The sequence below is a fragment of the Bombina bombina genome, chromosome 1, assembly GCF_027579735.1.
Source record: "Bombina bombina isolate aBomBom1 chromosome 1, aBomBom1.pri, whole genome shotgun sequence".
Lineage (NCBI taxonomy): Eukaryota > Metazoa > Chordata > Amphibia > Anura > Bombinatoridae > Bombina > Bombina bombina.
Window position 1 is genome coordinate 1,191,208,347 of NC_069499.1, and position 12,287 is coordinate 1,191,220,633.

At 39.1% G+C, this 12,287-nt stretch overlaps 1 protein-coding gene across 1 annotated transcript in view; it reads left to right on the top strand.

Annotated features, from left to right (window-relative positions):
* ITGA2B (integrin subunit alpha 2b) overlaps nt 1–12,287 on the top strand; it is a 194,612-nt gene that overhangs the window by 53,406 nt on the left and 128,919 nt on the right. The window contains exons 6-8 of the mRNA XM_053699977.1: nt 3,476–3,525; nt 11,276–11,321; nt 11,457–11,579. Of these exons, the coding sequence (XP_053555952.1) occupies nt 3,476–3,525; nt 11,276–11,321; nt 11,457–11,579 (219 nt within the window). The remainder of the gene's footprint in view (nt 1–3,475; nt 3,526–11,275; nt 11,322–11,456; nt 11,580–12,287) is intronic.

Genomic DNA, 12,287 nt, shown 5'->3' on the forward strand with positions numbered 1-12,287 from the left:
TTGTTTCTTTTTGGCTATTTCTTCTGCTAGAAGAGTTTCCAAATTGTCAGCTCTTTCTTGTGACCTTCCTTATCTTTCATCAGGATAAGGCACTAAGTTTGATGTCTTGCCTAAAGTTGTGTCTTCAGAAAATATCAGTAAGGAAATTGTGCTCCCTTCTTTGTGTCCTAATCCCAAAAATCCTTAAGAGAGATCTTTGCATAATTGGATGTTAGAGCATTGAAGTATTACATTGATTTTTTATAAGGATTTAGTTGTTTAACTTTACTTGTTCTAGGAAAGGACAGAAAGTTTCTTTTGTTTCTTTGGCCTCTTGGTTGAAACTTTTGATTCCTAAGGCTTACTTGGAGGCAGGTCAGCCTCCACCACAACAGATTACTGCTCATTCTACTTGGTCAGTTGCCACGTCTTGGGCTTTTAAGAATTATGCTTCAGTTGACAAAATTTACAAGGCAGCTTCTTGGTCTTCTTTGCATACTTTTACTAAATTCTACCATTTTGATGTTTTTGCATCTTCTGAGGCAGTCTTTGATCGGAAGGTCCTTCAGGCAGTTATCTCAGCTTGATTTATTTTTTTTGCCTGATTGTTTAAATTTTAAGTGCATGTAAATACCATTGGTGGGTTTTTGTGGGGTTATTAAATTATTTTTTCAATGAAAAAAGATGTTTCTAGATCCCACCCTTTATGTATCATTACTCTTGGACCCCATTGCTTGGGTATTTGTTCCCAGGGGTAATGGATCGTGGACTTTTCACCACCTGTATGAAAGAAAACATAATTTATGCTTACCTTATAAATGTATTTATTTCTGCGAGACCCCACCCTGTTTTTGGTGTTGGTAATTTTCTTAAGCACATCTTTTTTTCTCTGCTCCTTTTATTGCTCTTATAGCTTTTTCCTCATTTTGCTTTGCTATTCGTTAGACTGAGGTACCTGTGAGGGGTTTTATAGAGCTCTTGGAGTTTGGGAATCTTTGCCTCCTCCTAGTGGTAGGGAAGAGTAATTCCGAGGAGTAATGGATCATGGATTCTCACCACCATGAAATAAATTAATTTTTCAGGTAAGCATAATTTATTTTTATTTTTTTTACAAGGTCATTGATACCTTGATTCAGGTTAGGAAACCTCTTACCATAGGTATTTATTATAAGGTCTGGAAAACCTTTTTTGCATTTTGTTCTTGCAATCATTACCATTGGAATTTATTTTGAGTTCCTAGAGTTCTTGAGTTCCTACAAAAAGGCTTAGTTAAAAATGTATCAGTGAGTGCTTTGAAGGTTCAGGTTTCAGCTCTTTCTGTTTTGTTTTATAAGAAGATTGCTAAAATTGCTAACTTTCAGGCCTTTGTTCAAGGTCTGATTAGAATACAGCCAGTTATTTGTTCAGTTTCTTCTCTTTGGAATCTGAATCTATTTTTGAGGGTTCTTCAAATGCCTCCATTTGAGCCATTGCATGGTTTGGACCTACAGCTTTTTCTTGAAACTTCCAGCTTTGTCTTAACTTCCTTTCTGATTTTTCATCAGGATAATGCTGTTCTATGCACTAGCTTTTCATTTCTTCCTAAGGTGATATCCACAGATACCATCAATCAATGGTTCCTTGTCCAGCTCCTAAGAATTGTGTTTGTTAATTTTTCTGTGCCTCGCAAGGGACAGAAAGCTACAGATTTTATTTTAGCAGCTTAGCTTAAAGCCTTAATTTGCAAAACTTATTTTGTTTTGGGGAAAACTGCCCCTGATTGCAATACTGCTCATTCTAGGGCAGTTGCTACTACTTGGGTCATTTTTTAACGAGGCTTCTATTGATCAGATTTTTAAGGCAGGTACTTGGTCTTCTTTATGCACTTTTTCTAAATGTATCACTTTGATGTGTATACTTCTTCTGAACTTTCCTTTGGCAGGAAAGTTCTGCAGGCCGTAGTGCCTAAAAAGTAATGTCCTGCCCTTACTGTTTATTTGCCCCTATTCATGGTTGTCTCGTGGACTCCACAGCTTGGGTATTGATTCCCACAAGTGATGGCGCCTTGATTCTCACCACCTCATGAATGAAAACAAAATTGATTCTTACCTGATAAATTCATTTCTTGATGGTGTGAGTCCACGAGCCCTGTCCTTTCTTTTTGTTCAGGTGGCAGCAGTACTTGTTTTGCATTTCTTTGCCGCACTTTATCTTTCCTGCTTTTCTTTTTTCTTTATCTACTTGGCTACATATACGACTGTTTTTTTTATTTTTTTATTTACTGATCAAAACTAAACTTAATTTATTTTTTAGTAGACAACCCAAAATATTGATCTAGGCCCATTTTGGTATACTTCGTGCCACCGTTTCACTGGCAAATGTGATATTAAAAAAAAATAAAAAGTTAACTTTTTCACACACTTTAGGTTTCTCACTAAAATTAACACACAACTACCGCAGTCATAAAACAAATGGTTGTAAAAGCTTCCCTGGGGCCCTCTATGTTCAGAAACATCAGACATGCAGGGCTTTGCAACTCTTTTGGGCAATTTAAAGGCCGCTAATTGTGGCTGTGCATCACACTTCTGAAATTCCCAGCAGTGAAGGAGTTAATCAGGTATCTTGTAAGGTTTGTTTTAGCTGTAGTGTAGAGATTACCCTGACACCTTCCACCCAATGATCCCTACCTGATCCTTTTCCAAACACATTGGTGTTTGAAAGCTGGTGACTTATATTTTGATCTTCATGTCCCTTTAACCATGTGGTTTTAAATTTGCATGACACTTCTTGTTATTGAGGGCAGACACAGGTCTGAGCAAGAGAAGAATTTCAATCTATAAATGTATTTCCAAAAAGTAGCCAAAAGTAAAATGTTTGTTTCAATGGCATCCTGGCTCAAGGGTATTGTTATTACATTTAAGGTATATACATTTTTTATAATGTTTGAAGGCGACAATTAGACTGGTAAGTGCTATGGGACTATGGAAAACACTGAATGATTCTTTCATGTACCAGATAGAGTGTACAATTTAAATACTGTTGCAATTAATATCTAATAGCAAATTTGTTGTGTTGGTATCCGTAGCTGAAGAGCATACCTAGGTAGAGTCAGGAGTGTGCATGTGTCTGGACAACATGACAACAGCTTTACAACAATGCTTTTAGCAATGTTATACATTGTGCAAACACTGTTGTCATCTAGTGCTGTAAAGTTTTTAGCATTATGAAAACATGCATTCTCCTGAGCCTACATAGATATGCTCTTCAAATAAGTATGCCAAGAGAATGAAGTACATTTTCATAATAGAAGTAAATTGGATCTTTTTATTTTTGTTAATTGTACACTATCTGAATCATGATAGAAAATGTTGTTTCATGCCCTTTTAATCACTTCTCACATTCTCAACTAATTATAGATACTTTTAATGCTGGGATATGTATGTCTCTTTAAGCTAAAATATTAGGTAAGTGAGTGCTGGTGGTGACTGTGTGGTAATATTTCTCCCTTTTTCTACAGTGTATGATAAAAGATTTTGTGAGATTGGCTTTAGTGCAGAAGTAACAAAGGTGAGTATGTGATGTGAACTGAATATGGTAAACTTGTGGTTAAAGGGACAGTCAACACCAGAATGTTTGTTGTTTAAAAAGAAAGATAATCCCTTTATTACTCATTCCCCAGTTTTGCATAACCAACACTGTGATAGAAATACACTTTTTACCTCTGTGATTACCTTGTATCTAAGCCTCTGCAAACTGCCCCCTTATTTCAGTTCTTTTGACAGACATCCATTTTAGCCAATCAGTGCTCACTCCTGGGTAACTTCACGTGCATGAGCTCAATGTTATCTATATGAAACTCATGAACTAATGCCCTCTAGTGGTCAAAATGCATTAAGATTAGAGGCAGTCTTCAAGGTCTAAGAAATTAGCATATGAACCTCCTAGTTTTAGCTTTCAATTAAGAATACCAAGAGAACAAAGCAAAATTGGTGATAAAAGTAAATTGGAAAGTTGTTTAAAATTACATTCTCTATTTAAATCATGAAAGTTTTTTTTGGACTTGACTGTCCCTTTAAAGGGGTATTGGTATGGGAGGAGTTACTAACACAGGAACAGAAAAAGAGGGCTGGCGACCTGGGGTTGGGGATTACTGATATGGGTTAGTAAATGCTACAAATAATAATACGTAGAGTTTGTTTATATGGGGAAAAAAGAGAGAGGTACTTTCTTAGCACACAATTAAATGTCATGTCTTAAAATTATATACAAACATAAACAACTTTACATTTTACTTCAATTATCTAATTTGTGTTGTTCACTTTTTGTCTTTTGTTGAACACATTGCTAGGTAGGGTCAGGAGTAGCAATGTATTACTAGAAGCTAGCTGCTGATTGGTGGCTGCACGTATATGCCTTTTATAATTGGCTCACCTGATGTGCTCAGCTAGCTTCCGCTGAGAAGGACTGGCAACTTTTGGCCAAGGGGGGAGGGGCAAGTACTACCCAGTGGCCCAATTATATCAACTTATCCATTTTAAAATGCTTTGTTTAAGAGCATAAAATAAAAATTGATAGTGGATCCTTATAATGTGGCCTCTTCAATGATGTGTGTAGGGCAGTTGACAGCTATAGGAAGTACAGGCAGAAACCCACAGCTAAGATGCATAGTAAATTGGACACTGGTCTGGGCATGCACAGCTCTGTCAATAAGTGTGGCAGTTTAGGGATATACAGCATGGTGTAAATATAGCTACAGCTACAAACAAACAAAACATACCCATATATATGTATGTATGTTTATATACACATGCTACAGACAGACAGATACACATAATGTGCCTGGGTGCATTTCAATTTAAAATAGAAGCGTTTTTGCAATATACTTCCATTAGCAAAAATGCTTATAGTAAAAGCTATCGCTGTTATTTCAGCAACATACACACACATCTTGTGAAGGCCTCTGGGCAGGTATTCAAACACCACACCTTCTCAGATAGACAGCAGTGACTTTTATGATACAAATTATGTCTTCAGAAGCAATACACAAGACTGCCAGCTATCTCAGCAGACATAGTGTTTGAATACCAAGGCACAGGCCCTCAGAGGACATGTGTGTATGCCGCAGAAAAGCAGTAATATCTTGTGTCCAGTAGTGTTGTGAAAGACAGCTGGTAACCCTACTACCTAGTCATGGCACCATCCTGTCTAGCTATGACCCCTGACATAACTTTACCCTCAATTTGCTGTGTCCAGATCTCCCATCAGCCTACTCATTTGGTATAGTCCCTATAATTAACTTGATCTAAGAAGCAGAATCTTAGGTGGAGTAAAACCAAGATAAATGAAGGATTAGAAAAATCCAGAAGCTTAATTAAGTGAATGGAGTTTTTTTTTTGTTTTTTTTTAAATCTTTATTTATTCAAAGAGCATACATCAAGTCCAGTCCATCCGACACAGAAATAAAACAATAATACAAATTGACATTGATACCATGTAGACAACAATATCTTTTCAAAGAGACAATACATGTAAAGAGAACATATTATTTTTGGAAAAAAGCAATGAACTGAACCCACATACGCCCTCTTTTTCTTTTTCCATTTTATCTTCTCCACCATAACCTTTCCTTCCACTTTCTACCTCCTACCCGGGGTGTCACTAAAATTTTTCGCCTAAGTGCTTACTGATTTAACTGGGTTCTAGGACCTGATGACTGGGTATATGCAACAAAGTCCAACTGCCACTCACCTCTCAACTGAGCCTCAAGAATGTAGTTTGTGTTGCGGATTGGGTATAGCACTTGCATTTGCTGTCTCTGTTCTAGTGTATGTAGATAAACTTCCCATTTAGTCATGAATGGTTTTGTGCGTTTTTGCGCATCTCCCAAAGTGTCTGCCTGTTCATAAAGCATTTGTTGGTGTACTTCTCTTTTCAGTTGATTTAACGTGGGAGCCTCCTGTTTTAGCCAGTTTCTAAACACTGCCTTTCTTGCCTGTAAGATCACCATGGTGTAAATTGTATGTTTGTCTTATTTAGATTTCGACAGTTTAGAAATACTACTGATTCTATCGTTAGCCCCCTGGGGATCCTGTCTCCCAAGCTCTGTACAGCCTGGGTGTGATATAAGCCATCTCTAAGAGTTTAGTGTGTGATTCCCTATGGTCCATTGATAGTGAGGCTTGTTGTACCTTAAGAATGCTGTTTTTAACTTGCACCGTTGAAATCTCCATGCATAACAACATGGACCATCTGTCTCTGATGTGATTTAATGTACTTTCATTGATTGATTTTGTCAGTGTTTTATATATTAGAGTGATTGATGTGTTCCCTTGAGCATACAAGGTACACAATTGGTAGATGGTTTGGTCATTCCCCTGAGAGGCCTCAGATCTCACCAGTTCCGCCACATAGTGCCTAGCTTGTAGATAGGCGAAATGATGGGATCTTGACAAGGTGTACTTGTCCTGTAAATATGCAAATGTGTGTATTGTCTTCCCATCTCCCTCTATCAACTGAGATGTCACCTTCAACCCCCGAGTTTCCCAGTCTTTGAAAACTTGTGTAGTCATCCCGGGAATGAAGTTAGGGTTCCCTTGCAGTGGTATATAAGTGGATACCTCATGGTTAAATTTCAATTTATTACAAACTCTCCTCCATGCATATAGAGGTTGTTGTATTAGGGTAAACTGTGAAAAACTGCTTATCAGCCTTCATGTAATGTAAGTGTGGTAACATAGCCAATGTCCATGGGTGTGCGAGTTGGCGCTCCAAGACTGTGAAGTGATTCCCCCCTGTCAGCCAGTCCATCACATATTTAACCTGGGTCACCAAACTATATAGCTCTATATCCGGCACTCCCATACCCCCAGATTCGATGTTGCTTTTCATTCTGTTTGATTTAATTCTATGCTTTTTATTGGCCCATATGAAAGAGAGAAAGAGGTAGTTCCAGAATTTCAAATCTACCTTACTGAGCACCATTGGTAACATTTTGCAGTTTAATACAGTATTTTGGGGAACAGAATCATTTTAACAAGGCCTATCCTACCAGAAATTGAGAGCGGGAGTTTCCAATGAGTTATCAGGTCTGTGGCTTTATTTCCAAAATATTTGCTGTATACTCTTCGTATCTGTTATTATGTCGTTTTGATTTTTAATTGCTGTTATGATGTTTGGGGTTCTAGTTAATTTGGTTATCCTAGCTAGCATCTTTCCTATTTTATTCCCATGTCTGTAAAATCTGGCATTTGCTTTTGTCATGTCTCTGGCTGCATTTTGTAGAAGGAAGGAGTCTCTCTGATCTTTAACCGACCTATATTTAAGTCTGTTTATTTCCGTGGGATTACGCAAATATGAATTCCTCGAGTTGAGGAGTTGTTTTAGTAACAGATCCTCTCTCATACGTTTTTGTCTCTTAGAGGCAATCACATAAGAGGTAACCACTCCCCTTAGCACTGCCTTACCCGCCTCCCAGAAAAGGAGCGAGTTACTGCTATGCCTAATATTTAAGTTACAGTAGTCTAACCACTTTCCTACCAGGTGATTTTTTAGATTCGCATCGTGTATCAGATACCTTGGGAAGGTCCACCTGTCTCTCTGTGTCTGAGTCATGTCCGTTTTTAATGTAAGTGAGATTGGGGCATGATCTGAGATAGTCGGGTTATCTATGTCTGTCTCTAGGATCCTCATATTTAAAGTTGGGGATGTCAAAAAGAGGTCTATACGGGAAAGCGTATCTTTAATGGGTGTAATGCAAGTATAGCTTTTTGTTTCAGGATTCCTCTCCCTCCAAACATCTATGAGTTGAAGCGCATTTTTAAATTTCTTTAAGATTATAGAGTCTCTCCTCACATTGTTCAGTCTACTGGGGCCAGTTAGCCCTCATGAAAAGGATATAGAACCAAAGCCATGTCAGGCTCGCTCGGTCAACTCTGAGTAAGAGCATAAAGTTTTATTATCAGCCTTTGCAAGTCATTTTCTTTTCTCAAGCAAGAGTCTTACAATAGTTTCATAGTAAGTTTGAATTTATCTGGACACAGTCCCATTAGTTCTCATCTTCCTCGATTTCATTCGCTTCCTCCTCCAGCTGGGCGTTTCTCCTTAGTTTGTGGGTCTTCATGAAAACTTTAAGTTGTGCAACACTTTCAAAGATTTTTGGACCTTGTGCTGTTTGTATCCTAAGGCGGCTGGGTATAAGAGAGCAATAGACTCCCCACTTTCCAGTAGTTCTTTGCAATATGGCGTAAATTCTCTCCTCTTTTTTGATACTTCAGCGGAGTAGTCTTGAAATAGATGAATTCTGCTACCTTCATGGGTCAAGTCTGATGGTTGCCTATATGCCTTAAGGAGCAAAGCCTTGTCTTTAAAGTTGAGGTATTTTATCATAACTTGCCTGGGCTGCGTGTTTTGCCCTTTTTGTTGTTGTGAACCAATCCTGTGAGCTCTTTCAACTACACAGTGAATGGCAGCATTTGTCAGGCCCAGTAATTTAGGAAGTGTTTGTTCTGCAAAGTCAACGAGATCTGAGCCTGGGATGGTCTCGGGGAGGCCCACTACTCGAATGTTGTTCCGCCTAGACCTATTCTCTAGGTCGTCTAATTTCTCCTGGAGGAACTTATTTTGTCTTTGGAGCTGTGCAACATTTAGTGTGGATTCTCTTTGTTGAGTTTCAGCATCAGAGACTCTTTGCTCGACTGTAGTGAGTCTAGAAGAGAATGCCTTCAGGTCAGTTGTAATAGTGTCCAGCCCTGTCTGCAGCTGCTCTATTTTGGGGAGGAACAGCGCTGAGAGCTGTGACACAATTGGGTGGGTTTCCTGTAGAGATGTTTCCATTAGCTCAGATGCTGATGCTGGTGGCGAGTGAACCTCCTCTTGACTTTTAAGTCTTCTATCATTCTGACGTTGCTTACTTGCCATCTTGTCAGTTCTTTTATTGTATAAAGTATAATATCTTTGCATGCAGAACTAAGCCCGCCCCAGCACCCACTAACACAGCAGGGCTAGTGGCGCGGTAGGATTACGGAAAAGAAAAGGAGGCGATCTTCTCTTGTCTTGACTACTCTGATAGTGATTACTCCTGTAGGCTGTTGAGATTGTGACTAATGATAACTGTGCTTCCCAGATGACTCTCAGGGTATAGCTTATAAGACTGCCAGCTTCTCATTCTACTTCAATTCAGAAACATTGGCCGAAGATATGTGTATGTGAGGGGGGGGGGGGACGGGAGGGGGCCCACAGGGGGAGGGAGACCGGGTGCTTCTACTCCATCTCCATGGCCATCCTCAATAGTATATAGAAAAGGAAAGGAGTTCTTTTCCCAGCAATACCTGGGTCAGCAAGTTAGCCCCTTATCTCTACAGTCACTAGCCTAATATGCTTGACGATATTGCGGGGTTAACAATCAGACATATGTGCGCCACCTCTTTATTCCAATTATTTGCAGGGGCCTTCAATTGGACCTTTGCAGTGCTGATGCTGCGATTGTCAGTTCCCACAATACCTCTTAGTGTCACAAATTTTTATCCCTTTTTGTGCGAAATCAGTTACTGCCCCAGTGACAACCTTTTGATCAGGGTCCGTGTTAGGAGTTTTGTAGATTGAGCTGTGATGCGCAACCCACGTGTATAACTGCCCGCTCTCTTTCTATGTCTGAAATATGGCAGTTACTAACTGTAAGTCTCTTGTATGGAGCACAGTCTACTCCCCCTCACTAACAGATGAAGAATTAAGTCTCAGAGAGAGGGCTGGCAAGACTGAAGTGATTCAGGGGTTTCGTGACTCCCAGCACTTGCTCGTTAACAATAGGGCCTGTCTCCAATATGGCCGCCGTAAGTTTGCTGCGCAACTCACCAGTAGTAGGGTCAAGTTCATTTGTCTGTGTCTTATTAGGGATCGGATTCTCTTCCTCAACTAATCCTTAACTTCAGCCCTTTATTTTTCTCCAACTGACCGTTACCGGTTATAGGGGAAAGTCCGGTCTCCTTGATTGCCGCCGCAATCTTATCCCAGCTGGTATTTTAAATTGGCTGCCGATGGGAGAGCAGAATGACGGGCTCCTCACTTTATGGTGTCCGGGCAGGTATAGGAATATTTCCCTGCCAAGGTTTGCAGTGTTACCGGGCACTTTGGGGAGAATACCGCAAGTTTGCCAGCTCAAACACACGGAGCTCAGCAACCCTGCGTCCTCCTGTAGCTCGCGCCCACCGGAAGTCCAAGTGAATGGAGTTTATAAGAGATTCTTAAGAACAAGGAAAGACTGATAGTGTGGGGTCAGAAAAATTACCTAAAAGTATAAGTGAGATTAGGGACAGATATATGTGATATATGTGATATTATGTGTGAGGAAATCAGACATGACTACCTGTGTATGAAGCAACTATGTTACATACAAATGGGAACTGTTATTGATAAAGAATGTTTTATTTACTGATAGGATAGTCTGTTTACTTGGTGTTTGGTTATATACTGGTGGAATATTCTGTGATTGATTTGGGGTTTGCTTTGTTGTATATAGATAAGGGTCCTCACAAGTTTAAAGGGGCATACTCATATGCTAAATCACTTGAAACTGATGCAGTATAACTGTAAAAAGCTGACAGGAAAACATCACCTGAGCATCTCTATGTAAAAAAGGAAGATATTTTACCTCACAATCTCCTCAGCTCAGCAGAGTAAGTTCTGTGTAAAAAGTTATACTCAGCTGCTGCCCAGCTGCAGGTAAAAAAAAAAAAATATATGAAGAAATAAACTGCAGCCAATCAGCATCAACAGTGCTGAGGTCATGAACTCTTTTACTGAGAGTTAAGTCAAATCTCATGAGATTTCATACTAAACTTCCTTTAAACTGAATAGGGAAATAACATGAAAGTGCACAAGGCTCAACTCCTTAGCTGTCCCGGGACAGACATACTGATTTGCTGCTTAGAAGTCCTTTAGAATGCGATGTGGCTACTGAGGAACTTTTGAGCTTTTTACATAGAGATGTTCAGGTGATATTTTCTAGTCAGCTTTTTACAACTATGCTGCATCACTTTCAAGTGTTTCAACATTTGGGTATTATGGCCCTTTAAGGGACAATTTTAAAAAGTGGGTGGGTTTCTCTATCCTGTGTCAAGGGGGTTAAACCTGGGATTGAGGATTAATTTTATAGTTAAATAATATATACAAATTTATTGTGTTTTTAAATTTCACAACTGGAAGTAACATCATTTCTTTGTAAAACAAGGTGCTAATAACCTTTTGTGAAGTTTACAACAGAATCTAGTCTATGGATGGGACTGCTGCGCTAATATTACAGTGCTTTTGTCTTACTCTGCAGGATGGGACACTGCTAGTTGGGGCCCCAGGCGGGTATTTTTTATCAGGTACGTTTTTCAGCTTTCAAACTTTCAGTAGGACCCCCTCATGAATACCTTCCATGAAAAATAAATAAATAATAAATAAACTACATATATATATATCAATTGTATTAATGGTATTACTCTCTTTATAACCTTTAGGACTAATTTCTACAGTGAAACTCTCCTTTATACTGAATGACTACAATGGCCGCCAAGCACTGAAAAAGTACACCAGTGAACAGATCTCATTGGATACCTCAGGCAGTGATAGTGCATACACAGGTGAAAATGATTTCATGTGTATTTCCAGTCAGAGTTTCTAGGATGCAAAACAATCATGTCCCACCATAAGCCCATGTTTGCATGGGCTGATGCTTTATACATACACATTCATGAGCTTATACTTATATGACACAATTGTTATAGGTGCACAATCCATAAGTGCTGAAAGGAAGCCTAATACCAATAATTTTATTGTTCAAGTCCAAATTTCTTATTTCTCTACTAAATAATATCCACAACTAAACTACCTTGTCACGTGCAGCTACATTGATCTTCCACCTTAAGAAAACAACTGGCAACATAACATGAAATTGGATTGTTCAGAATAAATTATGCTCAGTCAATTCATCCAATAAAATCATTGTGTAAACAATAGCAAACCAGTACAATTTAGTGTTATCGCTATTCAAGAGCGGCAAAGATATTCCAGATTTTCAGTAGTATCAAACTACTTGTTACAGCTATGGTTAACTAACACCGCAGCTGCAAATAGTTTGTGACTGCATGGCTATTTGTAAAGGTTACAGGGTCTTACCTAATCACGGTAGGGGGCACACTAATCCTAAACATTTTAGCAGAGTTCAGGGTCGTGCTGTTATTAGTGCAGCTGGAACCCAAGAATATGCTGAAGATAGCATGGGGTATGCTCTGGGCATCTCGCTGTCTGAAGAGATTATAAGGGCTGCACTAAGTTTAGTGCACATTTGC